This window comes from Moschus berezovskii, chromosome 1 (genome assembly GCF_049115385.1).
Source record: "Moschus berezovskii isolate FMDL1 chromosome 1, NW_MosBer_1.0, whole genome shotgun sequence".
Taxonomy (NCBI): Eukaryota; Metazoa; Chordata; class Mammalia; order Artiodactyla; family Moschidae; genus Moschus; species Moschus berezovskii.
The window spans coordinates 117,785,101-117,813,046 of record NC_142460.1 but is presented as its reverse complement, the minus strand read 5'-3'; the positions used below and the strand labels follow the sequence as shown (position 1 = coordinate 117,813,046).

At 39.4% G+C, this 27,946-nt stretch overlaps 1 protein-coding gene across 4 annotated transcripts in view; it reads left to right on the top strand.

The window, feature by feature from the left end:
* FNDC3B (fibronectin type III domain containing 3B) overlaps window positions 1-27,946 on the top strand; it is a 376,057-nt gene that overhangs the window by 213,545 nt on the left and 134,566 nt on the right. For all 4 annotated transcript variants that reach the window (XM_088839060.1, XM_088839069.1, XM_088839078.1 and 1 more), the window contains exons 5-6: window positions 5,301-5,544; window positions 8,902-9,192. In XM_088839060.1, coding sequence (XP_088695186.1) covers window positions 5,301-5,544; window positions 8,902-9,192 — 535 coding nt within the window. The remainder of the gene's footprint in view (window positions 1-5,300; window positions 5,545-8,901; window positions 9,193-27,946) is intronic.

Sequence of the window (27,946 nt, the reverse complement as noted above, 5' to 3'; positions counted from 1 at the left end):
GGGAAGCCCAAGAATACTGGAGTGGGTAGCCTATCTCTTCTCCAGGGAATCTTCCTATCCCAGGAATCGAACCAGGGTCTCCTGCATTGCAGGCAGATTCTTTACCAGCTGAGCTACCAGGGAAGCCCATCCAGGAGGGGAAGCCCATCCAAGAGGGGAAGCCCATCCAGAGGGGAAGCCCATCCAGGAGGAATTAAATGCATTACTATTAAAAGAGAATTGTGGGGTTATTTTTTTGGGGGGGTGGGGGATGTTTGTTTTTTCTGTTGTTGTTTTTAAGCAGACAAGGCTGGTAGAACTTATGGTAGGAGGCTCTGTTAGGTGGTATATTAATTTGCTCAGGCCACCATAACAATGTACCATAGACCGAGTGGCTTAAACAGAAATTACTTCCTTGCAATTCCTGAGGCTATCAATTTGTTTTCTTTTAAGGCCTCTCTTCTTGGCTTGTAGATGGCCTTCTTCCTTTGTTGTCCTCACATGGTCTTCCCTCTGCCTGTCTGTGTCCTAATTTCCTTTTCTTATAAGGATATCAGTCATATTGGATTAGGACCCACCCATCTGACCACATTTTACTGTAATCACTTTGTTAAAGGCCTTATCACCAGATACAGTTACATGCTGAGGTACTGTGTGGTTGGGACTTAAATATGTGAATTGGTGGGGGCAGGGCAGAGTATACATAATTCATCCCGTAAGAGGTGGCAACCTGAGGACCTAGCACAGTGATTTTTTCCAAGGGTCTGTGCCTCTGGAGAAGGTGAGTGTTCCGTTGAATCATAGCTCTAGAAAAAAATTCTAGATGAAGAATACTTGGTCCTGATATCTAGGAGAAAAAAAAATACTTTGTCCTGATTTCTGAATAGATCTCACTAGGACTCAACCTGATTTTTCTTTTTATTTTTAGGCTAACTAAACAAGTCAATATTTAGCACCTATTTTTTTCTCACCTTTGAATATCCAGTGCTTAGCTTATAGTCTGTACCAGGAAATAGTTGTTGAATTTGAATACTAGTGATTTGCCTGTATGCAGAGGCAACATGCCTGAGGACATTGTCATAGTTTCATTCACCCCAAAAGGAAATGTCTTGTCTTTTCCATGGTCTTTCAATGGAGATTGAAGGCACATTTTTATGGTCTCAGGATTCTTAGACTGAACTCTTTCAAATGTCTACATTCTTCTGCTACAGTAATATATTTCTTTATAAACCATAATATTTATGGTGACCATTCCCTGAGTTGCTTATTATATTGTGCAGTATTTTGCTCCTCAGACTTTCTTATTCTTTGGAGGAACATAGGCCTAGTTTCCTTAGACATAGACCTCAAAACTGATTTGATAACTAAATATGCAACAGTTTGTGTTATGGAAGAACAATAAATAAAATATTTAGCACAATTTTTTTTTAATTTTAATTTTTAGTTATTTCAGAATATTCTATTTCTTAAAAATATTTTTAGTCATAAGACCTTGATTGGTTAAGGGAGTATCCCATTGCAAAAGTATCCCATTACACATGTACATGTAAATAGAGTTTTTTCACAAACACCACGGAATAATTTAAGATAATTAAAAACGGGGTTATGAAATAGTTTTCATATAAGCCAGAAATTTGTGGTTTCAAAAAGCTTCTTCTCTAATTGGAAATTCATTTTTTGGTGAAGAAAAGTAATTTATACTTCAGATTTATTAATTTTTGTAGTTAGTGGTAATATTCTTATAAAATATAGTAGTAGAAAGATAATGTTTCATCTGTTTTCTTTTTCTTTTCCCCGCCTTGACTAGAAGTCTTACTTTTGTTAGTGCTGTTTGCTCAATTTGTTTTTTTTAAGTGCTTTAACAAGTCAAAAACTATATGATAAAATGAAAATTATTTCTCTTCCTTCTAACTACCCCTGTTTACCAGCTCGGGGTTGTTCTTCACATTTAGTAAGAGCCCTGTTCTTTTACCATCTCAGTCAAGTCTATATGGGCTGCTTTATCGTTCTAAGTTTTACATTGACTGAAATAAGGAAGGTTTTAAGTTTCTAGAAAACAAATACTTTGCTTCTGTGGACCTTCCATTGTCTAGCACAGGATTGAATCAAGGTTTCATGAAAGAGGGACATCTAGAATATGCCCTACTCTTTTCTTAATAGCTAGTGGCAAGGTAGAAGGAAAAAATACACTATAGAATAAATACATGTTGATATCAGATGGTAAGAAAAACCCATATTTATACTAAAATTGTACAGAATGTGCTACCATATTCATGCTCTGCATTTTAGACAAAATAGAAGATGCTTGAAATAAATAAAAGGAACCTAAACAAACTTACAAGCTTTTTGCACAGCAGAGGAAACCATAAACAAAACACAAGGACAGCCTGTGAAAGGGGAGAAAATATTTGAAAATGATGCAATCTAAGCTTAATTTCCAAAGAAAGGAAACCAGTTAAAAAAAAGGGGGAGAAGACCTAAATAGTCTCTTCTCCAAAGACATACAGATGGCCAAAAGGCACATGAAAAGATGCTCAGCATCACTAATTATTAGAGAAATGCAAGTCAGAACTACAAAAAAGTATCTCCTCACACTGGTCAGAATGACCATCATTAAAAAGTCTACAAATAACAAATGCTAGAGAGGGTGTGGAGAAAAGGGAACCCTCCTACACTGTTGGTGGGAATGTAAATTGGTGCAGTCACTATGGAAAATAGAATGGATGATTCCTTAAAAAACTAAAAATGGAATTGCTGTATGATCCAGCAATCCTGTTCCTGGGCATATATCTGGAGAAAACTCTTAATTTGAGAAAATAACACGTACCCCAATGTACATAGTAGCACTATTTACAGTAGCCAAGATGTGGAAACAACCTAAATGTTCATTCACTGATGAATGGATGAAGAAAATGTAATGTGTGTGTGTGTGTGTGTGTGTGTATACATACACATACATACAGTGAAATACTATTCAGCCATAAACAATGAAATAATGCCATTTGCACCAATATAAATGGACTAGAGATTATCATACTAAGTGAAGGAAGCCAGAAAGAGAGGACAAATATATGATATCATTTATATGTGCAATCTAAAATAGGATGCAATTGAACTTATGTATAAAACAGAAACAGACTCAAACATAAAAAACAAACTTGTGGTTACAAAAAGGGGAAAGTGACAGGAAGAAGGGAGATGAATGAGGATTTTGGGATCAGCAGAGAACAAACTGCTATCTATAAAATAAACAGCAAGATCCTATTGTATGGCACTAGGAACTATATTCAGTATTCTGAAAGAATGTATATATACTGTGCTTCCATGGTGGTTCACATGGTAATGCATCTGCCTGCAGTCTAGGAGACTCGAGTTTGATCCCTGGGTCAGGAAGATCCCCTGGAAAAGGGGATGGCTACCCAGTCCAGTATTCTTGCCTATAGAATTTCATGAACAAAGGAGTCTGGTAGGCTATAGTCTATGAAATCTCAAAGAGTTGGACATGACTGAGTGACCAATACATGTATGTATTCATAGATTCATACACTGTATAATTGAATCCCTTTGTTGTATACCAGAGTCTAATACAACATTGCAAATCAACTATACTTTAAAAAAAAAAGATACTTTGATAATTATTAGTGTTTACCTTGGAGAATTTCTAGTGTCATGGTTTAAGCAGCATTTCACATATACCTGTAACCTAGCAACCTAAATAAGGCTAATGTGGTTAGCTTGCCAAGGCCTGGAAGAGGTTATATTTAATAAAGAATATGTAAAAAGCTACATCCTGAGCTTTAGTAGGGAGTATGACTCAGAATCTTAATTTGATGGAGTTAATGTTGCTTTATTAATGAGCTATTAAAATAGTAAATTCTGAAGTTATTATGTTAATCAGTTCATTAATAAACAAAGATTTTTATTTTCTTAACATAAAGATTAATGGATATTAATTAAAATTAAGCCTATTTTGTATATTAATGTACAGACTAATGTTGATAAACTTGTCATTTTGTCTCAAGCAATACTTTAAAAAGCAAAGCTTACTAGAATTTTTTTTATTAGAATGTTTTTAGACATGATTAAGTCATTTTATTTTGGCCCCTAATCAGCCTCCTAAGGTGTAATGAGAAATCTATTTCAAAATACAAGTTTAATTTTCAGTTTTGTTGTTTTTTTAAACAGAACTTTCTGTCAGTGGATGTGCCTGATTGTCTTAAGCTTGTTTAGCCCACCTGGTCTCTTTGGAAGTCCAGTCCCAGGTTCCACGTTCACTCTCAAGACGTCATTGTTCCCTGAAGCCGCCTCTGATTTTGCCATTTCATGCTCTTGTTCTCTGTACCCCACAACTTTGCCTTTGGATTACGGTTTCTGTTGCATTATTTCATGTCTTGCATCTCAGCAAAATTGTTTGCTCCTAGAGCAGATAGCATGCAGTTGGCCACAGAGCCAATAAATACCAGCATTGTACTGCCTTGTGTTACTTTCCTTGGTTGAATTTTTAAAAAATCATTTGAAGAAAGTATGGATAGAATGTTGATTGGCTCATTCTGCCCATAGCAGGTCCCTGGTCATAATGTCTCGTTCACAACCCCTAGGACATCATCTGGACGTCTTGGGAACAAAAGGTGTCCTTCTTGATTTGGGATTTCTCAAGTGTTTGATAAATGGGGATCCCCTCATTTCATCCACAAACTTGGTTCCAGATTAAATGACCTTTCAGTACTACTGTAGTTTCTGAAGCTATAGTTTGTAAAACCAACCTCTCTTAGTTTCTCCAGTGTCATAGAACTATACTTGCTAAAACAGGTGTGGGGTCGGGTGTTGTTGGGCAGATAATGAAAGCTCAGACCTCTAAAGCATATTTATGTGACCCAGAATGTCTCTTCTTTCTGGAAAACTGACAGTTGAATAATGTTATTTCTGAAATTCATTTTACTAGTTGAATTTTTTTGTTGTTGTTTAGTCACTAAATCTTATCCAACTCTTCATGACTCCATGAACTATAGCCCACCAAACTCCTCTGCCTATGGAGTTCTCCAGGCGAGAATACTGGAGTGGGTTGCCATTTCCTTCTCCAGGGATCTTCCTGACCCAGGGATTGAACCTAGGTCTCCTGCATTGCAGGTGGATTCTTTACAACTGAGCCACCAGGGAAGCCCAACTAGTTGAATTAGAGAACCAGAATTCAGCATGCACTATTTGTCCCCCCTATGGAGAAGAGAAGATTAAAGTTAAGGAGGGAAATAATTAAATACTATCGACATTCACAGAATATTTGCTAATAATACATACTATATTCTTTTTGTTGTTTTCCCTAGGTGATTGAAGATAATACTGGAGTCCGCCGGGTGGTGGTCACACCCCAATCTCCTGAGTGTTACCCCCCAAGCTACCCCTCGGCCATGTCTCCAACCCATCATCTACCCCCCTACCTGACTCACCACCCACATTTTATCCATAACTCGCACACAGCATACTACCCACCTGTTACTGGACCTGGAGATATGCCACCTCAGTTCTTTCCTCAGCATCATCTTCCTCCCACAATATACAGCGAGCAAGGTGAGTAGATTGCTGGGTTCTGGAGCTGCTGGAACTGGTTACAAAACTAAAGTAGCTTTAGAGAGCCAGAGAACCTTTGCTTCTTCCATAATAAGCCTGGTAGAGGAGGATCTCTCTGCTGTGTGAAGCTCATCGGAAATTCCTAGCTTTCTTTGTCCTCAGTTGTATCTTGAGACTCTTTCTTTATATTGTTTTCAAATGCTGTCCCCATCCCACCCCACAGAGTACAGGTAGTGGGCAAGCCACTTGTCATTTCAGAAAAGAGGCAGTAATCTATCATATGTTTCCATGTCCTCTATATGAGAGTGGCCTGAAACAAAGCTGCAGCACATTAGTTCTTAGGCATCCATATGGGTGAGCAGTAGAAGGAAAATTACAAAGGATTTTGTGCCGCATTTCCAATGATAGAAGACTGAGTTCTCAGTAACCTTTGAGTTTTTTGGATGCTCTTTTGCAATCTTGGCAGAACTCAAAATCCTCTCACTGTTGACATGGTCTTCCTGAATGCTGTTTTTAGTTTGAGAATAGCTATTAGTGCAGCCACAGTTTCACTGTTAGGCAGATACTTACCTTGAAATGAAAAGCGTCTCAGAGATACCGGCATTATGTCTTGTTAGTTTTGGCCTTGGTATTGGTTTAGTCTGAAGCCCTTCTCTGTCAAAATGGATACTAAGAAACCAGATAAGTGAGGGCAAAATTAGACTCTAAACACTAGAACTTTGCAAAGTAACTTTCTTCTGTGTCTGACTATGAATTGCTTCAAACATTTATTATGTTGGTTTACAGATAAAGTGTATGAGAAATGTCTTCTGGTTTTAGTGAATGTTATTACCTTACTGTCATCAATTTTATATATATATATATATACACACACACACACACACACACAGCTATTTTAAGTGAAATTATCAGTATCCTATTTTAACTTAGGGATAGAATTTAATTTTTTTTGCAGTAGTATTTAGAAATAAATTTAATATAATTCAAAAGGCTTAAATGCTATTATAATAGGGTATAGAGAGGTGACAGCAAAAGATGAAATTAATACTGTAAACCCATAGCGGCATCAATAACTTCCTATTTCTATAGTCTCCTTGCCTAGTAACATAACACTCCAGAACATCAGACACTGGGCATATTCTGTGAAAATATTCTTGTAAAAACTGAACGATTTGAGTTAGTTAAGAATAGTTTTTAAAAACATGTTCAGTACTCATACAGTATACATTAAATATTTGAGTACTTTTCAGTTTTCTAGTTGGGTCTGAGTTTAATGACAGTGTGAAAAGCCTTGGCTGTTGACTCATTACTTGATGAAGAGTGTATGACCTGCCTTATTTTTTAGCAGTCTTTAGTAGGATGCCACATAATTACTGTTTTGTGAATGGTGTCTTTTGTAATTTTACACAGTAATATGATTTAAGTTATTAGAATTAAGTGAAAAAAAACCACTTGTCTTCATTGAATTAGGGTGTTTTGATTTATTTTCATTAAAATAACACAGAACAATAATGTAAAATAAATGAAAGTGCTATCTTCATTGATTCCTAATTAAACAGAAAACAAAAATCTTTTGCTTTATAAATAAAAAGGCTTTTATATATTCTTCTACCTTAGTTCTCAATGTGTATGCACCTAAAAGCAATTCAGACATTTAGTTTCCCAAACTGTATGCATCTTAAAAGTTCTTGATGTTTTAAAATATTACTCTATCAGTACCCATGGTGAATATTTTAAGTCTCATGTGTAATATCTTGTGATATTTAAAACCTTTACCATTCTTTTTCTGTGTTTAGTCATAATTTACTTGGGCATGCACTCTGTGAATAGAATTATGTTTCTCTAGTGAAAATTGGTTATCTTGTAAATTCAGTTCAGTTCAGTTGCTCAGTCGTGTCCGACTCTTAGTGACCCCATGAACCGCAGCACGCCAGGCCTGTCCATCACCAACTCCTGGAGTTTACCCAAACTCATGTCCATTGAATTGGAATGCCATCCAACCATCTCATCCTCCATCGTCCCCTTCTCCTCCTGCCTTCAATCTTTCCCAACATCAAGGTCTTTTCAAATGAGTCAGCTCTTTGCATCAGGTGGCCAAAGTATTGGAGTTTCAGCTTCAACATCAGTCCTTCCAATGAACACCCAGGACTGATTTCCTTTAGGATGGACTGGTTGGATCTCCTTGCAGTCCAAGGGAAGATTTGCTTTTTAAGATCTTCCTTGAGCTATGTGAACAGAAAGAAAATGAAAAGTGGAACTTTACCATTCAACAGTTGAAACATCGGTTGTTCAGTTATGTAGGGTGACTTTACATTGCTGATGTGCCTAGAACAGTGCTGGTTTAGGTCTTGTGTCCAGATAAATAATTAGAAGTGTTCCCTAGTTACCCTCAGAAGTACCGGATTTGGATGGTAATTTATATAATCACTCTGTGCATGTGGGGCCTTTTTTTGTTATAAACGTGTAAGAACCCAGTATCTGTGTTCTATATTATCATTTTTATTAGTATCTAAAGATAATTTTTAATTACTTAAAAAATTTAAATTTAAAATATGTGTTTTCACCTCAGATCATAAGATTATTTCACAGGCTTTCATTTTCTTTTGAGCCATGTAAAAATATGGATAGTGAAACCAGGTGACATTCTACTAGTCAGTGTATCTTCTGATTACCCCAGAATACAAGTTTAAGACAGTAGATGGTTATGTCTGGCACCAGGTTGCAAAGGTGGCTTATATATAACACTATAATCTCTTGAACATTTCCCTTAATTCTGTGAGCTCTGATTATTTTTAATGGAAAGTTCTCATCTCTTCATTTTAATAGATTTTGTTCAAATGTTGGCTCTTCTAGATAGCACAGAAACCCCTTATATTCTTGTTGCTGTGTATTTTCCAGTAGAAATATTCTGTCTGTAAGGATAAGCATACATTTAAATGTTTTGATTCTGAGGACTTATTACTTAAGGGGATATTTGTTTGTTAATTCTGTTTTTGTAGATTGCAATTCCTAAGAACAATTGACAGGCAAATTCAGGCAAATTCAAGCTTAAGTATATATTCAACTAGAATACGAACTCTTGATAGAAAAGATTCTTTAATATTTTCCATAATCTCTTGAACATTTGTGAACACACAGTATAATTTTTTTTAATGATTAACTATTCCTTTATTGGTTAGAAATGAATGGGAGTATTTTAAACGTGTATAATATGCGTACCACTCTCTTCAAAGTATTTTATACTGTATTTACATAAAATGTTAACTTCTTCCTTCAGGAGACAGGTCATTTGACCATCTAAGACTTTATTATTGAAGATGTAGACTGAGTTTGCATTTCTCCTAACCGTTCTTTTAGAAATTATACCACTCTATGGAATGTCGAGTTACATCACCCGAGAAGACCAATATAGCAAACCTCCGCACAAAAAGCTGAAAGACCGCCAGATTGACCGCCAGAATCGCCTCAACAGCCCTCCTTCTTCAATCTACAAGAGCAACTGCACCACCGTGTACAACGGCTATGGCAAGGGCCACAGCGGTGGTGGTGGTGGAGGCGGGGGAGGTGGCAGCGGCGGTGGGCCGGGCATTAAGAAAACAGAGCGGCGAGCAAGAAGCAGTCCAAAGTCAAATGATGCAGACTTGCAAGGTAACGTTCAAAGAAGTTTGCCATGAAGAGTGAGTTGCAAGTTTTATAGAAAAAGTTTATAACATGGCAGTTGGTCTTTCTGCTGGGAATGACAGGGTAGACCTTCTGTTATCTTTGCTTAGCAAGAACAGGATATTGTATCATCTCTTTTTTATTACTCTTCATAGTAGAAATATTACTTCTTTGGTCACGTGGGCTGTGTAACAGTCTACTTGATCTCAGTAACAGCTATCTGAAAGTGTTTTCACATTGGCTTACTTCTGTTGTTTCATTAAGTAGACAGATGTAGAAGAGCGTCTAAGTAAAACCAAGTGTAGGACTACTTTAAATCTCAACAGGCATTGTTTAATGCCACCTTTGGCATCTTGAATGAAGTATTCATAGACCGAGAATGAGAAGGAAGAAATAGTGTTACCACGTCCAAATAGACAGATGTCAGCTCAAAGGGCATATTGGGTTTTTTTTTTTGGTAGATTACTTTTGTGGCTGTAGATAAGTTAATTTGGGGAAGAAGGTATGTATGTTGTAAATGAAGTTTTTAGATGAGATTTAGACATAACCTGTTCTTACAACACAGGAGTTAAAAACAAGCTTTTTATATGGGTATATGTAGAAGATTGACTTAAGGGAAGCAAAAGAAGAACATTTTGATTAAGTTCGGTGAGATCACAGATGTAGATAAAACAAAGACATGTAAAAGACAAGGTCAGAACTGATTATAATACAGTTAAATATATTCCTTCCTTTTTGGGCCTCAATCAGGTAGACAAAGTCACTGTGTATGTGAGGATATGTTTGTGAATGAAAACTAATTAGTGTGTGGTTGATTGTGTAGGGAAGCGTGGCCTCCATCAGGGCTGAGGAAAATTAGGTAAAACCAGACTTCAGATCAGCATTTTGCCCCAGGTTATTTACATGAGTGAACTGTGGCATGAAAAAGAGTAATAATAAGATATAGTGAAAAGTGAACAGTAGTTTCTCCGAGTGAAATGAATTATAGATGCATTTCATTTTGTTCTTTATTCTTTTCTGTATTTTCCAAATTATATTTAATTATCATGCATTATTATTACAGTTATTAAACAAAGCATAAATAAGTATATAAGAGAAACCCAAGATTTAAGAGGCTTTTAAATAGCTCCTATAGGAAAGTACTATGTCTGTTATATAGCGTAAGTTTTAGTTAAATGATACTACAATTTCAAAGTTTTAAATTCAGGTATTAGCAATATTGTAAATTTAAATCATGGCATATAAAATAATTCATACACATACACACAAACACACAAGATTAGAAATAAGTTTCCCTAAGGAGAATTTTCATCTAAAGAAAAGAGTAAGAGAATGTATTAGCTGTCTTCAGAGAGCTTACCAAGTCTGAATACCTTGATTACTTGATTCATTCTTTAATAATTTTTGTCATGCCTTGTATCAGAAAAGATTTAAGACAGATGACATAGATAAATATAATACAGGCAAATAAAATAAATTTAGGAAGATCTAAGAGGCTGAGAGATTATGAGAGAAGGTAAATGAGATGAAGCAGGGTTGAAGTTAGCATATAAAATTAATGTATTTTGAATTAATTGCTGCAAAACTAAGTACTTTCCTTATATATGCAATTATTTATTTTTGTATATATTTAAATATGTAAGCTACCCTATATTTTAATATCCTATCATAGCTATCAGAAAGGAAATGGATTTGCATTGAAATCAACACTGAAATGCTTGTTAATGTACATATGTTTACAGGCATTTTGTCATTTTACCTTATGACAGAGAATATAATTATTCTGAGCACCTCAAACTCTTTGCTCTTGTGTAGAAAACATGTTATTGTGTTGGTGACAGTGAGATTACTCTTGCTATGGCCTTTTAGAAGTGTGTGTTTCACAGTGAAAAGAGGAAATACTTTTCTCTCCTTCAGTTCAAGCTCAGCGTGTTACTCCTGTTCTCATCATACTATTTGCCTCCTCAGAATCACTCCAAGTGCTACTCTCCAGGTGGTTTAGCCATGAAACAGAAAATCAGATGGAGTATTATCTTATGTACTCTAGCTCATTCTAGTAAGGATCTGAGGGAGTTTACATGTTGGATAAAAAATATTTTTTTACCCAAATGAATTGAAAATATATATCCTGACCCCCAAAAATGCACATGTATGTTTAGAGCAGCTTTACTCATAAGTGCCAAAACTTGGAAGCAACCAGAATGTCCTTCAGTAAGTAAATGGATAAATAAACTGGTATTTCCAGACAAGGAGCATGACTCTGCACTGAAGAGAAATGAGCTGTCTAGCTATGAATGACATGGAGCCACCTTAAATATGCATTACTAAGTGAAACAAGCCAGTCTGAAAGGGCTACATAATGTATGATTCCAACTACCTAATAGGAAAAGACAAAATTATGGAGATGGTAAAAAGACCTACAGTTGTCAGAGAGTGGGGGAGGGAGGGATGAATAAGCCAAGCCTAGAGGATTTGAGGGCGGTGAAACTACTCTGGTACTGGAATGGAAGGCTTATATCATATACATTTGTCAAAACCCATAGTGTACAACACTAAGAGCTACATGTAGGCTAATGTAAACTGTGGACCTGGTGGTGGGGATGTGTCATTATACATCAGTTGCAACAAATGGACTGCTCTGGTGTGGATTTTGATAGGTGGGAGAGAATACATGTATGTGCGGTTGGGGTGTATCCGGGTGTTCTCTGTAACTGCTCAGTTTTGCTCTGCAACTAAATCTTCTGTGAAAAGTAGTGTATAAAAAATATCTAAGGAAACTGAGGACAAATAAAATGACTAATGTTGTACATGGGGGCTTCCCTGGTGGCTCAGAGGTTAAAGCGTCTGGCTCCAATGCGGGAGACCCGGGTTTGATCCCTGGGTCGGGAAGATCCCCTGGAGAAGGAAACGGTAACCCACTCCAGTATTCTTGCCTGGAGAATCCCATGGATGGAGAAGCCTGGTAGGCTACAGTCCACGGGGTCGCAAAAAGTCAGACACGACTGAGTGACAGAACGGAATGGAACGGAATGTTGTATATGAAAGAATCCCGCAGAGATGCCTGATGTTGTTGTTGTTTAGTCGCTCAGTCCTGTTGACTCTTTGCGACCCTATGGACTGCAGCACACCAAGCTTCCCTGCTCATCACCATCTCCCAGAATTTCTTCAAACTCATGTCCACTGAGTCAGTGATGCCATCCATTCATCTCATCCTCTGTTGTCCCCTTTTCCTTCTGCCTTCAATCTTTCCCAGCATCAGGGTCTTTTCCAATGAGTCATCTCTTCCCATCAGGTGGCCAAAGTATTGGAACTACAGCATCTGTCCTTCCAGTGAATATTAAGGGTTGATTTCTTTCAGGATTAACTGGTTCGATCTCCTTGCAGTCCAAGGGACTCTCAAGAGTCTTCCCCAACACCGCAGTTCAAAAGCATCAATTCTTCAGCGCTCAGCCTTCTTTATGGTCCAACTTGTACATCCGAACGTGACTACTGGAAAAACAAATAAGGGTCTAGAGTAGTCAATGAAGCAGAAGTAGATGTTTTTCTGGAATTCTCTTGCTTTTTCTATGATCCAGATGTTGGCAATTTGATCTCTGGTTCCTCTGCCTTTTCTAAATCCAGCTTTTATATCTGAAAGTTCTCACTTCATATACTGTTGAAGACTAGCTTGAACGATTTTGTGTCATCTCTTTGGCTTTGAGCCTCCAGGTTGTCCAAGCAAAGAGGGAATCATGAATCAGGTGGAGTGAGTGAAAAAAAGCTCCTCTTGTTTGTGGAGTCCATTATGTTGTTTATAATGGTTCAGCCCTGTGGGCCTCAGAATGTGGTTGTTGGTTAAAAGGATCCCACAATTCTTCTTCTGCCTTCTTTTGAGTGAGAATATTCTCCCAGAGCATCTTTTTCGTTGAATATACAGCAATTGATTTCTGAACCTGGGAAATACGTCTTTCAGATAATTCATAAGTTTAATGCCATCTGATTAATTTTAGTAGAGTTCAGTTGCTCAGTCGTGTCCAACTCTTTGTGACCTCGTGAAGCGCAGCATGCCAGGCCTCCGTGTCCATCACAAACTCGCAGAGTCCCCCCAAACCCATGTCCATTGAGTCGGTGATGCCATCCAACCATCTCATCCTCTGTCGTCCCTTTCTCCTCCTGCCCTCAATCTTTCCCAGCATCAGGGTCTTTTCCAGTGAGTCAGCTCTTCACATCACGTGGCCAAAGTATTGGAGTTTCAGCTTCAACATCAGTCCTTCCAATGAACACCCAGGACTGATCTCCTTTAGGATGGACACGTTGGATCTCCTTGCAGTCCAAGGGACTCTCAAGAGTCTTCTCCAACACCACAGTTCAAAAGCATCAATTCTTCTGCGCTCAGCTTTCTTTATATGTAGTCCAACTCTCACATTCATACATGACCACTGGAAAAACCATAGCCTTGACTAGATGGACCTTTGTTGACAAAGTAATGTCTCTACTTTTTAATATGCTGTCTAGGTTGGTCATAATTTTCCTTCCAAGTACGTGTCTTTTAATTTCATAGCTGCAATCACCATCTGCACTGATTTTGGAGCCCAGAAAAATAAAGTCAGCCACTGTTTCCCCATCTATTTGCCATGAAGTGATGGGACCAGATGCCATGATCTTACTTTTCTGAATGTTGAGCTTTAAGCCAACTTTTTCACTCTCCTCTTTCACTTTCATCAAGAGTATCTTTAGTTCTGCCATAAGGGTGGTGTCATCTGCATATCTGAGGTTGTTGATATTTCTCTCAGCAATCTTGATTCCAGCTTGTGCTTCTTCCAGCCCAGCATTTCTCATGATGTACTCTGCATATAAGTTAAATAAGCAGGGTGACAGTATACAGCCTTCACATACTCTTTTTCCTATTTGGAACCAGTCTGTTGTTCCATGTCCAGTTCTAACTGTTGCTTCCTCACCTGCATACAGGTTTCTCAAGAGGCAGGTCAGGTGGTCTGGTGTTCCCATCTCTTTCAGAATTTTCCACAGTTTATTGTGATCCACACAGTCAAAGGCTTTGGCATAGTCAACGAAGCAGAAATAGATGTTTTTCTGGAACTCTCTTGCTTTCTCCATGATGCAGCGGATGTTGGCGATTTGATCTCTGGTTCGTCTGCCTTTTAAAACCAGCTTGAACATCTGGAAGTTCACAGTTCACATATTGCCGAAGCCTGGCTTGCAGAATTTTAAGCATCACTTTACTAGCGTGTGAGATGAGTGCAATTGTGCAGTAGTTTGAGCATTCTTTGGCATTGTCTTTCTTTGGGACTGGAATGAAGACTGACCTTTTCCAGTCCTGTGGCCACTGCTGAGTTTTCCAAATCTGCTGGCATATTGAGTGCAGCACTTTCACAGCATCATCTTTCAGGATTTGAAATAGCTCAACTGGAATTCTATCACCTCCACTAGCTTTGTTCATAATGATACTTCCTAAGGCCCACTTGACTTCACATTCCAAGATGTCTGGCTCTAGGTGAGTGATCACACCATCATGATTATCTGGGTTATTAAGATCTTTTCTTACAGTTCTTCTGTATATTCTTGCCACCTCTTCTTAATATCTTCTGCTTCTGTTCGGTCCATACCATTTCTGTCCTTTATCTGTCCATACTATTTCTGTCCCATCTTTGCATGAAATGTTCCCTTGGTATCTCTAATTTTCTTGAAGAGATCTCTAGTCTTTCCCATTCATTGTTTTCCTCTATTTCTTTGCACTGATTACTGAGGAAGTCTTTCTTAGGAAGGCGCTACTCCACGTCCAAGGTAAGGAGCAGCGGCTGCGCTGCTTGAGCAGCCGTGAAGAGATACCCCACATCCAACGTAGGAGAAACCCAAGTAAGATTGTAGGCACCTAGAGAGGGCATCAGAGGGCAGACAGACTGAAACCACAATCACAGACAACTAGCCAATCTGATCACATGGACCACAGCCTTGTCTAACTCAGTGAAACTAAGGCATGCCGTGTGGGACCACCCAAGACAGACGGCTCATGGTGGAGAGGTCTGAGAGAATGTGGTCCACTGGAGAAGGGAACGGCAAACCACTTAAGTATTTTTGCCTTGAGAACCCCATGATTAGTATGAAAACGCAAAATGATAGGATACTGAATGAGGAACTCCCCAGGTCTGTAGGTGCTCAATATGCTACTGGAGATCAGTGGAGAAAGAACTCCAGAAAGAGTGAAGGGATGGAGCCAAAGCAAAAACAACACCCAGTTGTGGATGGGTGTGGTGATAGAAGCAAGGTTCGATGCTGTAAAGAGCCATATTGCGTAGGAACCTGGAATGTTAGGTCCATGAATCAAGGCAAATTGGAAGTGGTCAAACAGGAGATGGCAAGAGTAAACATAGACATTCTAGGAATCAGTGAATTAAAATGGACTGGAATGGGTGAATTTAACTCAGATGACGATTGTATCTGCTACTGTGGGCAGGAATCCCTTAGAAGAAATGGAGTAGCCATCATAGTCAACAAGAGTCCAAAATGCAGTACTTGGATGCAATCTCAAACACGACAGAATGATCTCTGTTCATTTCCAAGGCAAAGCATTCAGTATCACGGTAATCCTAGTCTATGCCCCGACCGGTAATGCTGAAGAAGCTGAAGTTCTATGAAGACCTTCAAGACCTTCTAGCACTAACACCCAAAAAAGATGTCCTTTTCATTATAGGGGACTGGAATGCAAAAGTAGGAAGTCAAGAAACACCTGGAGTAACAGGCAAATTTGGCCTTGGAGTACAGAATGAAGCAGGGCAAAGGCTAATAGAGCTCTGACAAGAGAACGCACAAGTCAGAGCAAACACCCTCTTCCATCAACACAAGAGAAGTCTCTACACATGGACATCACCAGATGGTCGACACTGAAATCAGATTGATTATATTCTTTGCAGCCAAAGATGGAGAAGCTCTATACAGTCAGCAAAAACCAGACCGGGAGCTGACGGTGGCTCAGATCATGAACTCCTTATTGCCAAATTCAGACTGAAATTGATTAATATTAAACTAAAAGTTAATTCTAGTACATTGACCTGTTTACATTAATATGTCATTTGCACATGATTAGGTTTTATACTTAGCCTTGAAGTGCAGCTTGTGGTATTATTTTTCTACATTCTACTTAAGATGCCCACATTGCCAGAGAAGGCCAACCTTTTTTCCTCAGAATTCCCTAGCTTTTGAGGAAATCTGCTAAAGTTACTTTGCACCTTTCTACCACTTCAGTTCAGTTCAGTTCAGTCGCTCAGTCATGTCCGACTCTTTGCAACCCCATGAATCACAGCACACCAGGCCTCCTTGTCCATCACCAACTCCCGGAGTTCACTCAAACTCATGTCCATCGAGTCGGTGATGCCATCCAGCCATCTCATTCTCTGTCGTCCCCTTCTCCTCCCACTCCCAATCCGGGAAATATCAAATGTAAAAGGAAAAGGGAAACTTCAAATTTGTACCTGGTCCTGTGATACAGAAGCAAACAAATTATATTAACCTAAAGAAATTAACACATTAAAAAGACAGAGGTACATTAATTACTGTCTTGAATCCTGGTTCTCTTGGTTGACTATACTTCAGAAGCACCAATGGGACTTCCAAAAAATGCAGACCCCCTCCGCCTCATTTCAGACCTACTCAACCAGAATTTCTTCACTTGATCTGGCTTGATGTTTTTTTATCAAATCTCCACTGAGAATGGTGACCAGCAAGATAGAGAACTACTGTTCTGATATCAAGGATAGTTATAGAAGGTGTGGTTTGCTATGTTGTACATGATATGAAGTAGCAACTTTAATTCAGCATGCTTGCATCACCCCCTGAAAGTATGTATGGCACATAGTACTTACCAATACTTAGTAAATATTTGTGGAAAGAGTCCTGTGTACTTAACTGCTCTGTTGGCTTCTACTCTGCAGCCAACCCCTCTGTTCATTTACTGGTACTTTTGGGAAAACAGCTTAGGACAAAGTCCCACAGTACCATCAGGGAAATGTAGGGTTCCTGTTTTTTTGCACACGTTGGTGTGGCAGAGAACATTTTGGGCTTTGGTATCAGACATACTTGGCTTAGAATTGGGTTTTGTCACTTGTTGACTATTTGCCTTTCATATTCCCTGAATCTCTGTATCCTTGTCTATAAAATGGGTATTTTAATTCCCAGTGTGAAATATTAAAAGTGGTCTAGCTCAATTCTTAACACCTTTGTATAATGGTCATCTTTTTTACTTGACTGTTCTTATCATCTCCCTCCTGTAATCTTAGGGTCAACTCTCATCAAGTTATGTCTTCTCAAAACAAGTATCTCTTTATGCCCCTGCACTCCCATATGATGCCCTCTCTCTTGCAATCATGCCCTTTCCCTGCAGGTCCTTCCCCTGGAAGCCAGAAGTGTCTTCCTTCTGCTTAGGCTATCTTCATTTTGAAAGTTAAACCTGGTATTCCTGGACCTCTACCTCTGGAAGTCCCATCCAGGCTCTCTTGGAGAGGTTGCTACTGAATCTCTGCAGGGGCAGAAATGTGTCTCCTGCCCAGAGGTGCCAGATTTCACATAGCTTCTCATTGCCCCATTTCTGCTGCTACTGCTGCTAAGACGCTTCAGTCGTGTCTGACTTTTAGCGACCCCATGGATTGCAGCCTACCAGGCTCCTCCATCCATGGGATTTTCCAGGCAAGAGTCCTGGAGTGGGGTGCCATTGCCTTCTCCGCATTGCCCCATTAGGGACCCCTAAATTTCCAAGTGAGTGAGAACCCTCAGTGCCCTCTTGGGGAATCCTTTCTAATGGACCCTGTCTTTGACATCTGCTCATATATTTTTCAGAAACCTCAGTTAGGAGTCCCTGTGCTCAGCCTGAGAAGGACCACCTTATATTTTAAGATACGTCCTTATCCATCTTCCTCTCCATCCCATCCTCTGATTATGGCTCCATCAGATTTGAACATGCTATCCCCCCTCCTTATGGAACCTCTGTCTAAGCTGCTTGATGCTTGCCTTCCCAAGTACTTTAGATTTCCTCACCAGATGTCCAAATTTTTGCCCTATTTCGGGAATATGCCTCATTCTCTCTTCTTTTCCTTCCAGTCCCTTTGCCTAGCACACTCCAACACAGGTCTTCAAGAGCTAGGTGAAATATCACCTCTTCTGTTAAGCCTGCCTGTCTCCCAAGGCATAGCAAGGGCAAATTGACTAGAAGAAAATATTTCAAGAATTTTCCCCTCCTTTTTCTTTTCTTTAACTAACATTTGATTTTAGATCAGTACTTGGGTTCCATGTCCATAGTTGGTCCAGAACAGGAAGGAAACAAGCTGTCCTTGTGTGCAGAGAGCTGTGCAAGAAGAGCTCAGCCTCTTCTGTGGCCCAAACCCAGTTAAAATTGTCATGTTCCTTTTATCACAGGAACTAAAGAAGTTTCTGTTGCTCTTCATTGAGTGAGAGGGAAGTTTCATCCTTTCATTTAATCCTGGTAAAAACCAAAGTGCATGGTAATAAAGGAAGTTACTCAGAGGGATACAGTTTTGGAACTGAAATCCCCTAGTTTTCAACCAGCATTGTAGCCTCTTCACCATATATCCTGAGTAGGAAAGTAAGGTTGTCTGTTGGTACTGTTTTAGAAGTGTTGATGTGAAGCCAGAATGAAAAATAAAAACTATGGTGAGGATCCACTGTCTGATAATATGAAAAGACTTTTGCAATCTCATTAATAATGGGGGTGGGTGGATGGTTTGAGTAGGGGGAGGAAGAGAGAGAAAGAACATCAAGAGTGTTTATAAGTCAAAATTGCCAAACGTGTGTGTCTGTGTGTGTGTGTATAAAAGTATTTTGTGTGTGCAGTTGATACTGCTGACATTTACCTCATCCTGGGTTTATCTTTTTTACTCATTACTTTAACATTTTCAAACCTTAATGGAATTGTAAGGTAGCAATTGGTTGTGTTTTGGACTGTGTGATGCATAACAAGTCATCTCACTGGAACTCCCTTTCAGTAAAATGAATGGGTGAGTTAAAGTCAGTGATTTTCAAAAGCTGATCGAGGAGCATATCTTCCTTTTTCAAAAAATCTTACGTGGATCCCCGGTTAAATACAGTAGCCCTCCTCCCCTCCACCATCTCCCTCTCTCCCCGTCTGTCTCTGTTACGTACGTGCACACACGTGTGTGTGTGTGCACCATGAAGGCAGGGAGAATTGGTGTGCTGCTGTGGTTGGGGTGGGAGATGTAGGCACTTGTCATCCACGTGGCTTTTCTCAATCGCACCTGAACCCTGGCTATTCAGTCCCAGGCTCCTGCTTTCTCACCATCTTGGAGCCTCTAAGACCTGTGCCCCGCTGGCCTGCCCCAGGCCTGCGAGATTGCAGTTGGTGGACATGGGGCCCAGCAACCTGTGTTTCATTGGGCTCTCCAGGTGGTGATTAGGCGCAGTAACATTTGAAAACCAACTGACCCTGTGAACGCCAAACAGTGTTTAAGGAAGATTTTAAATGAGCAGTATGGGAGGCATTCCATTAAAACACTGGATTTAAGCTGAAGCATATTCCTTTTGTGGTACCTGTATATGTATATGCAAGGGGTAGGGAGGGGAAGTTCCTTTTTTGTCGCTAGCATGTACATAGTAGCTTATGGCAAAACCTCTAGAACTTACAGGGCCATATGGGGAAAAATTGAAACAAAATGGTAAGAATTTCAAATATAGAAGAAGATGAAGGTACAGTGTACTTTTGGCATTTGACCTTTGGAATTGTTGATAAACCAGAGATTCAGTTACACATTTGATAAAATTCCATCATGTAGAATCATAATTTCTAATCATTACATTGAAAGCTTGTGACAAAAGCATCCTTCTTGTGCTTTTCTTCTTCAGAGGTCATAGACTGCCTTCTCATCCCCAGTAGCAGTATATAAAGTTTTTGTATCCTGATCCCTTCTCAGATGGCCCTCCCTGACATTTTCTTCTTTTCCTGCATTTGGCTATTACTGTTGAGACAACAGAATCTGACCCCAGTATCTCTTTATTGATAATTACCATGAATGCTTATTCATTCTGCAGATAAGAACTGCTTTGGTAAGGCTGTGGACAGCCTTTTCCTCTGGAGCTCTGAGATTATGAGCATCTGTGGGTTCTTGGAGGCTCTCTCTTGCTGGGAGGCTTGGCTCTGGGAGGAGGTGGCTGCCTCTACCTGTGCAGGGCCGACAGTGGTTTCCTTTGTTTGGAAGGAGGAGTCTGATGTTAATAAGGTCTGGAATGTGGGGAGTCCAAGCAGATTTTCTTTTGGAATTTTTTTGGTCCTGGCTCCCCTTAAGAGATAGCACTGGTCCTTTTCTGTTTGAGATGTTTGTGGGGCTTTCGCACTTCATGAGTGGCTGATTTCTTCTTTCACTTTAGCCTTTTTATCTCATGAGCACATACTTCTTAGGCATAGTCAGACTGGGTGTATTGGAAGAGAGTTTGCTTGTGGAGGGAGCAGGGGTCCTTTCTCCTAATGTGGGTACTTTCTGCACTGCATTTAAAAATGTACAGTTTCTAGCTGACTTTTCGTGATTGCTTCATCTCTCAAGTCTCTGGTGATGATAAATCCCGTGTGTTTTCACCTGTCTGCAGCTGCATTTGAATCCTGTGTATGGCAAATATATCAAGAAAACATGAAAAAAAAAATTAAAAACGAGCTCAGGTCAGTGGAATTCATCCATTCTTCTGCCAAGTACAGTCTGAAAAGTGAAAATAGTCCAAGGAAACCCAAATAACTTTTCTTTTTTTAAAGGGACAATGTGAACCCTTGCATCAAAATGCAAGATACACTCATTTTGGCAAGAAACTGGGCAATTAACATCCTTACTTCCATTTTAGACATAGGCTGCCAGATCTATCCCCTAGTCTCGAAGGCCCCTGAGTGATGCTGGGAGAGGTCTGAGCAGGTTTTCAGGCCTTGCAACAACTGCCTACGTGTTGGCTGGAAGGCAGGCAGTCTGCGGGACATATGGCTGTTTTCAGAAGGAGGGTGCTGCTCACTGACATATGCTTTCTGACCTGGGCACTGTCCTCTAGGGGCCAGAGAAATCCAGCTATGAGTCACTTTTTCAGTAAGATTCCAGTGTTCTGATATATATATATATATTTTTTTCCTTCCAGAGGCATTGACTTTCCTGGTGCAGAGGCAAAATCTGCAGTTCAGATTTTTGAGGAAAAAATCTGGAAACTGTGGTGGCCCACATTTTTGCTAATGAATAGGGTGTGTAGTTGTCTTTATCAGGTTCCATCACTTATCTTTTGTCTTTTGCCCTTTCACCCCTGTATTTTTTTTAATCCCCTTATGTTTTTGATGCAGTCTGGAATGTTTTAAAGATGTTAAGTACATGGTTCTTTCAACAGGCAGGATGAGATATTTTTGTCATGTCAGTTTAAGAAGTCTTAACCCATTAAATCATACTTGAAACTTCCCATTTTTCACTTACATATAAAATGACAAAACAATATGCAAATTTTTTTGAGTTTTCTCTTGCAGTGAATGTTCACCAGAAGATTGAGGGCAGAATTTTGATTAGTTTCTACCATATGTAGTACTTAACTCTGTGAACCCATATTATTTTCTCTGCCTTTTTTGCTTTCTTGGGAACTGATCATAGAGGCATTTAGATGACATCAGAACCCACGTTGGTAAAATACATGTCATCCCAAAGAACCCTTTAAATAGCAAGTATAAGTGATGACATGGTTTGTTTCTGGTACATATATAACCTTCAATTTTATTGAATTGAAACTTCTACATGTTATTCTCTCATTTAGCTGAGTTGAATTCTGAATTTAACTGGGTCAGAGGGCATGATCACAAATATGCCATACTTAGAAGCAAAATGGCATACTAGTCGGGACCATGCAGATCTGGGTTTAGTCCCCTCTCTGCCCCTTGTGAACCTTGGGCCTTTGGGCAAGATAGTCACCCTCTCTAAACTCCAGTTTCTTCATGTCTGTATAAATTGGGGACCACTAATAGCACCTACTTCAGAGGGCTGTCATGAGTTCTTAATATAATTTTAGAGGCACTCATTACTTTATAAATGTTTCAGAATATGGATAAAGACAGACCATGGCATTTTTCTGCTTAAGAGGACTGCCTTCTGGGGATCATGTTAGCAGAACCCTGGGCCTGGAAACATGCCCCTTGGAGAGCTGAAGGTCACCGAGTTCTGTGTTCTGAGTTAACGCTGAGTAACTTTCAGTGCCAAGGATATGAGATATGAGGGGAGTCAGGAGGCATCCAGTCCCCAGAAAAGACCGTGACAGTTGCTACCCACAGACAGCCTGGTGAATTCTGGGCAAAAATAACAGTTTGCCTCTGTCTTCCTCTGCCTCCTGTCTAGTCCGGAATCTCCTATAAGGCTGAGGAGTAGGCCAGCCTGATTCTGTGTCTGGACCTCCTCAACACAACTACTTCAAATTACTTTGCTAGATATTAGAAGTGTTGAAAAAAGAGGGAGATGGCTGAAGATGACTTGGGCAAGCAATGGCTTCTCTATTTTGCTGTCACATATTACTTGCTGTAAGAACGTTAGCTAACCCATGTGGCTAATCTAACTAGTGAAGTCACTCAGTCATGTCCAACTATTTGGACCCACTGGACCCCTGCCAGGCTCCTCCATCCATGGAATTCTCCAGGCAAGAGTATTGGGGTGAGTTGCCATTTCCTTCTCCAGGAGATCTTCCCGACCCGGGGATCAAACCTGGGTTTCCCGCATTGCAGGCAGATTCTTTACCATCTGAGCCACCAAGGAATCCCAAGCTAGGTAGGAACACCACTAAATTTCAAGGTCTTTTACAGTTTTTCTTTATACCTCAGAAGCCATCCGTGTGTACATTCTGTTGGTCATGTTATGTTGGTCACATATTGTATCTGTTGATGCAGTGTGGAAGGTGTGAATACCAGGAAAGGATGATCACAGGGCAGGAGCTTCACAGAAGCTGGCCACCACATGGTGTGTGTAGTCAGAAACCATTCCTGTAAATATCTAAAATAGTCTTAGCATTTGCGATAGAATTTTGGCAACTTTCCAGCTGTTATGTCAGCATTGATTTTGTCGCTGCATCTCCTGTGGAATGGTCCTCTGGGATTCCTGTATGTAACTGCTGTGTGGAGAGGCATGGTATTGAATGTCCGGTTTCACAGGGTCAGTTTCTTGTAACATGACAATTACAGTCAATATTGCAGATGTGCTAATGACAGGTTGTCCTTTCTGCTGTGACCAGCCTTGGCTTTTATTTAAATTAAATTTAATTAAATTTCATTTGCCCAACCACACACACCACAGTGTAGCAGACTGTATCATGCCGTTCCAGTTTTTGGTACTACCATGAGACCTTGAAATTGTATTGAGAATGAAATAGAGAACACAAAGGTAAGTTGGGAAAGGTCCATGAGAAATAGTAGTGACATTAGCTGAATGCTTCAGATTTAAGAATTTGCAAGGTAGAGAGTGCAGGTTGTCCCTATAGTTGACTATAAAAATCTCCTCTTTTTTTTTCTTCTGGTGCTGAATTTGCATTGTGAAAAAAATACTTTTTATACATGCTCACCCACCCCCACCCAACGATAGCTACTACTTCCCCAGCTGCATCAGAAGAATGGCGCTTTCCATGTAGCTGCTGAACTCACAGAGTAGGAAAGAGCAGGTGATAGTGGCGGGGGTGACTTGCTCCAGGCACAAAAGGAAATTGTGATATTCAGGAAAGCTGGAAAATGGAGGCAGAAGTGAAAGGAGAAGGGCCTCAGAGGAATGGCACATTGAAGCAAAAGGACAGGGCAAAAGGGAAAACGAGTGAAAGGAGCAGATGTGGTGGATGGGGAGATTCGTTGGATAGTGGAATAAAGATAACTTAGAGAAAAACAAGAGGCAGGAAAGAAGAGAGTTTTCATGGTTCCATTTTCATAGATTGCACTCCTCCCAGCATTTTCCAGAGCAGTGGGACACAGCCCCTTTGCCCTGTTGTGATCTAAGAGCCCTTTTATTGGCAGTTCCACTTTGGGCGGCTCCACTTTGAACATATCTCCATGTAAATAAATCTCTTACTCTTCCCTCTTTGGGCTTTCCTGAAGCTTCTGTCTTCCTCCTGTGGTGGGTTACAGCATTCACTGCCCGTGTACATTGATTTGATAAGCAAATTAGAATGAAACCTTATACAGAACTTCACTGACATTAGCAGTACACGAGATTGAAGTATTGGGTTTTTGAATAGTGCTCTGTAGTTGTTAATGTGACAGAATTTTGAAATACCTAAAAACTCTGGGAAATTTTGGGGAAAAAATATCCTTTTGAAACTTTAAATCAGAAATTAAAGACAAGAAATGAACCTTTACCCTTGGGTTAGTGTGCCTTTGTTAAAAGCAGCCTACTTGAATCAAACGTCATAATTTTTAGGTCTTCTAACAAGCCCAGGTTACTTTAAAATGTAGTCAGTATTTTCTGGAGTGAAAACAAAGGAAGTTCATTCTTAAGTTTACATTTTTATGCAGTAAAAAAGAATATTGATGGCATTTCTGGTAAATGCTCAGATCCTGCTTTCTAGACTTGTTAGATCTACCCCAAGAGAGCAACATGAGGAAGTGAGAGGGAAAAACTCGGTCTACAAACAATTTTAAAAGATTTTCATAAGTGCATTTGTTACCGCTGTTCTTACATGGTGAACTTAGATTGACCTCCTTTTTCCTATGATTTGAAAAGACACAAGTTATTATATGGAACAGTAAGATCCTTACAGTCCAAAGGGATGGAGAAACTGCCATATTTTAGGTTCACAGAGTTCTTCAAAACTATTTAAGTATATTGCCAAGCTCATTAAAAAATAATATTTAGTCTTTCAGGAAGATTTATTTCTTGGTGGAATGTTGTTCCTAGAAGCTCCGTAAGATACCAGCATCTCTTGAAAACTCTGGTTAAAAATCATGTGCTACTTAAAATGCTTGTTGGTGCTTTAATGCTTGAGCTATCAAGTTATTTTATACTTTGAAACACTGACACCATTAATATTTACTATTCACACTATTGTTCATGAGAGGGTGGCTCAAATTTGATTGTAGACAGTTTTCAATTTGAAACTGTATTTCCTTTTCAGTGAAGATTTCCGTTTCATGAAATATTATTCTCCACAGATTTCAGTCTCTGGATTTAGTGGACTCAACACCATCTAGAATATCATGTATAAGGCCAAAAATGTCTCTATTAAAGTTTGATAAGTCTCTACTATTTAGTATTTTATAGAAGGAAGATTATTTCTTGGGTAGTGAAGACACATGCATTGTAAGATCACTAAAATTTTCTACTGATCTGCTTGATGCTACAATTGATAAATGCCTGTTTTCTGCACCATTTATTTTAAATAATTTAAGGGCCAGTTGCTTACCATTCTACGGTCATGCACCTTTTAGCTGTAATGGGAGATACTAGTAATCTTTTATACATTAGCCTTTATTACTTAAGCTTTCAGAACTTCGGTTTTCTGAACTTGATAATTTGTGGAATATTTGTACCCAGAAATTAAGATTCTCGTTCATTTTTGCTTCTCTTTTTCTTCTGTTTTATACTTTTCTTTATTCCTTGAATTTTAAAATTCTGTGACTTCTCTCCCTTGCCTTCCCCACTCTGAATACCTGGTTTCCATGACCTATCATATGTGTCGTCACTAATACTATGAATGGACTTTTATTCAGAATTGTTTCTGTATTCATTCATTCGTTCACTCATTTACTACTGGGATATTTCTGTTTTGCTTTTTGAAGAAGGAAGGTTCAACACTTGTTCTTATTTTATGTATTTACCCTACAGTCCTCCACTCTACCAACTGAGCTATCGAAGGAATTACTGTTCTTATTTTAAAACTACGTTAAAGCTAACTGAGCATTTTGGAGGAAAAGAATAGCACTTGAGATAAGTTCATGGCCCTTCTTTAAAGGTGCATGATCCACCTGGTAGGTTCTCTTGGTCCCCTTATTTCCATTTCCTTTCTGCTCACCACCCCTGTATACGTTGATCTTCAGTGATCTCCTCACTAGTGGTAACAAGTTCTAGATTAGAGGATAAGGGAGAGTGTGTCCAGATTACTGCTGTTAATAGCTGGAAAAGCTTTGGTGTGTGAGGAGAACCTGAAATTTAAAATGATGCTCAGAAATTACCTATAGTGTTGATTCATCATGTTGGGTAGGTCCATAGAAAATTTCTGTTTTCTTAAGGTTGGAAACAATTGATTAGTAGAAATTTTAAATGATTCAGGCTAATAGTCCAGACCACTAATATGACTGGTAACTGATAATATATTTAGTATTTAATAAGAAATAAAATATATATTTACAGGTAACTGATAATATTATATATTTATAATTCTATTTTCACCTGTTGCTATGCCAGAGTTAATTTTTTCCTCTTTCTCATTGTTAAGAAAGAAGAAGAGAAAACATTCAACATCAGGAGTATAGCTGATTTACTCACTGATAGGTTATTTTTGCAGGCAGCATATTAAAAGCAATATTTTGGAGGAGCGATGAATCAGTTAAATGTTTCAATTCAGTTCAGTCGCTCAGTCATGTCTGACTCTTTGCGACCCCATGAATTGCAGCATACCAGGCCTCCCTGTCCATCACCAACTCCCGAAGTTCACCCAAACTCGTGTGTATAGAGTCGGTGATGCCATCCAGCCATCTTATCCTCTGTAGTCCCCTTCTCCTCCTGCCCCCAATCCCTCCCAGCATCAGGGTCTTTTCCAATGAGTCAACTCTTCGCATGAGGTGGCCAAAGTATTGGAGTTTCAGCCTCAGCATCAGTCCTTCCAATGAACACCCAGGACTGATTTCTTTTAGGATGGACTGGATGGATCTCCTTGCAGTCCAAGGGACTCTCAAGAGTCTTCTCTAGCACCACAGTTCAAAAGCATCAATTCTTCGGCGATCAGCTTTCTTCACAGTCCAACTCTCACATCCATACATGACCATGGGAAAAACCATAGCCTTGACCAGACGGACCTTGGTTGGCAAAGTAATGTCTCTGCTTTTTAATATACTATCTAGGTTGGTCATAACTTTCCTTCCAAGGAGTAAGCGTCTTTTAATTTCCTGGCTGCAATCACTATCTGCACTGATTTTGGAGCCCCCCAAAATAAAGTCTGATGCTGTTTCCACTGTTTCCCCATCTATTTCCCATGAAATGATGGGACCAGATGCCACGATCTTAGTTTTCTGAATGTTGAGCTTCAAGCCAACTTTTTCACTCTCCTCTTTCACTTTCATCAAGAGGCTTTTGAATACCTCTTCACTTTTTGCCATAAGGGTAGTGTCATCTGCATATCTGAGGTTATTGTTATTTCTCCCGGAAATCTTGATTCCAGCTTGTGCTTCTTCCAGCCCAGCGTTCCTCATGATGTACTCTGCATATAAGTTAAATAAGCAGGGTGACAGTATAGAGCCTTGACGTACTCCTTTTCCTATTTGGAACCAGTCTGTTGTTCCATGTCCAGTTCTAACTGTTGCTTCCTGACCTGCATATAGGTTTCTCAAGAGGCAGGTCAGGTGGTCTGGTATTCTCATCTCTTTCAGAATGTTCCACAGTTTATTGTGATCCACACAGTCAAAGGCTTTGGCATAGTCAATGAAGCAGAAATAGATGTTTTTCTGGAACTCTCTTGCTTTTTCCATGATCCAACAGATGATGGCAATTTGATCTCTGGTTCTTCTGCCTTTTCTAAAACCAGCTTGAACATCTGG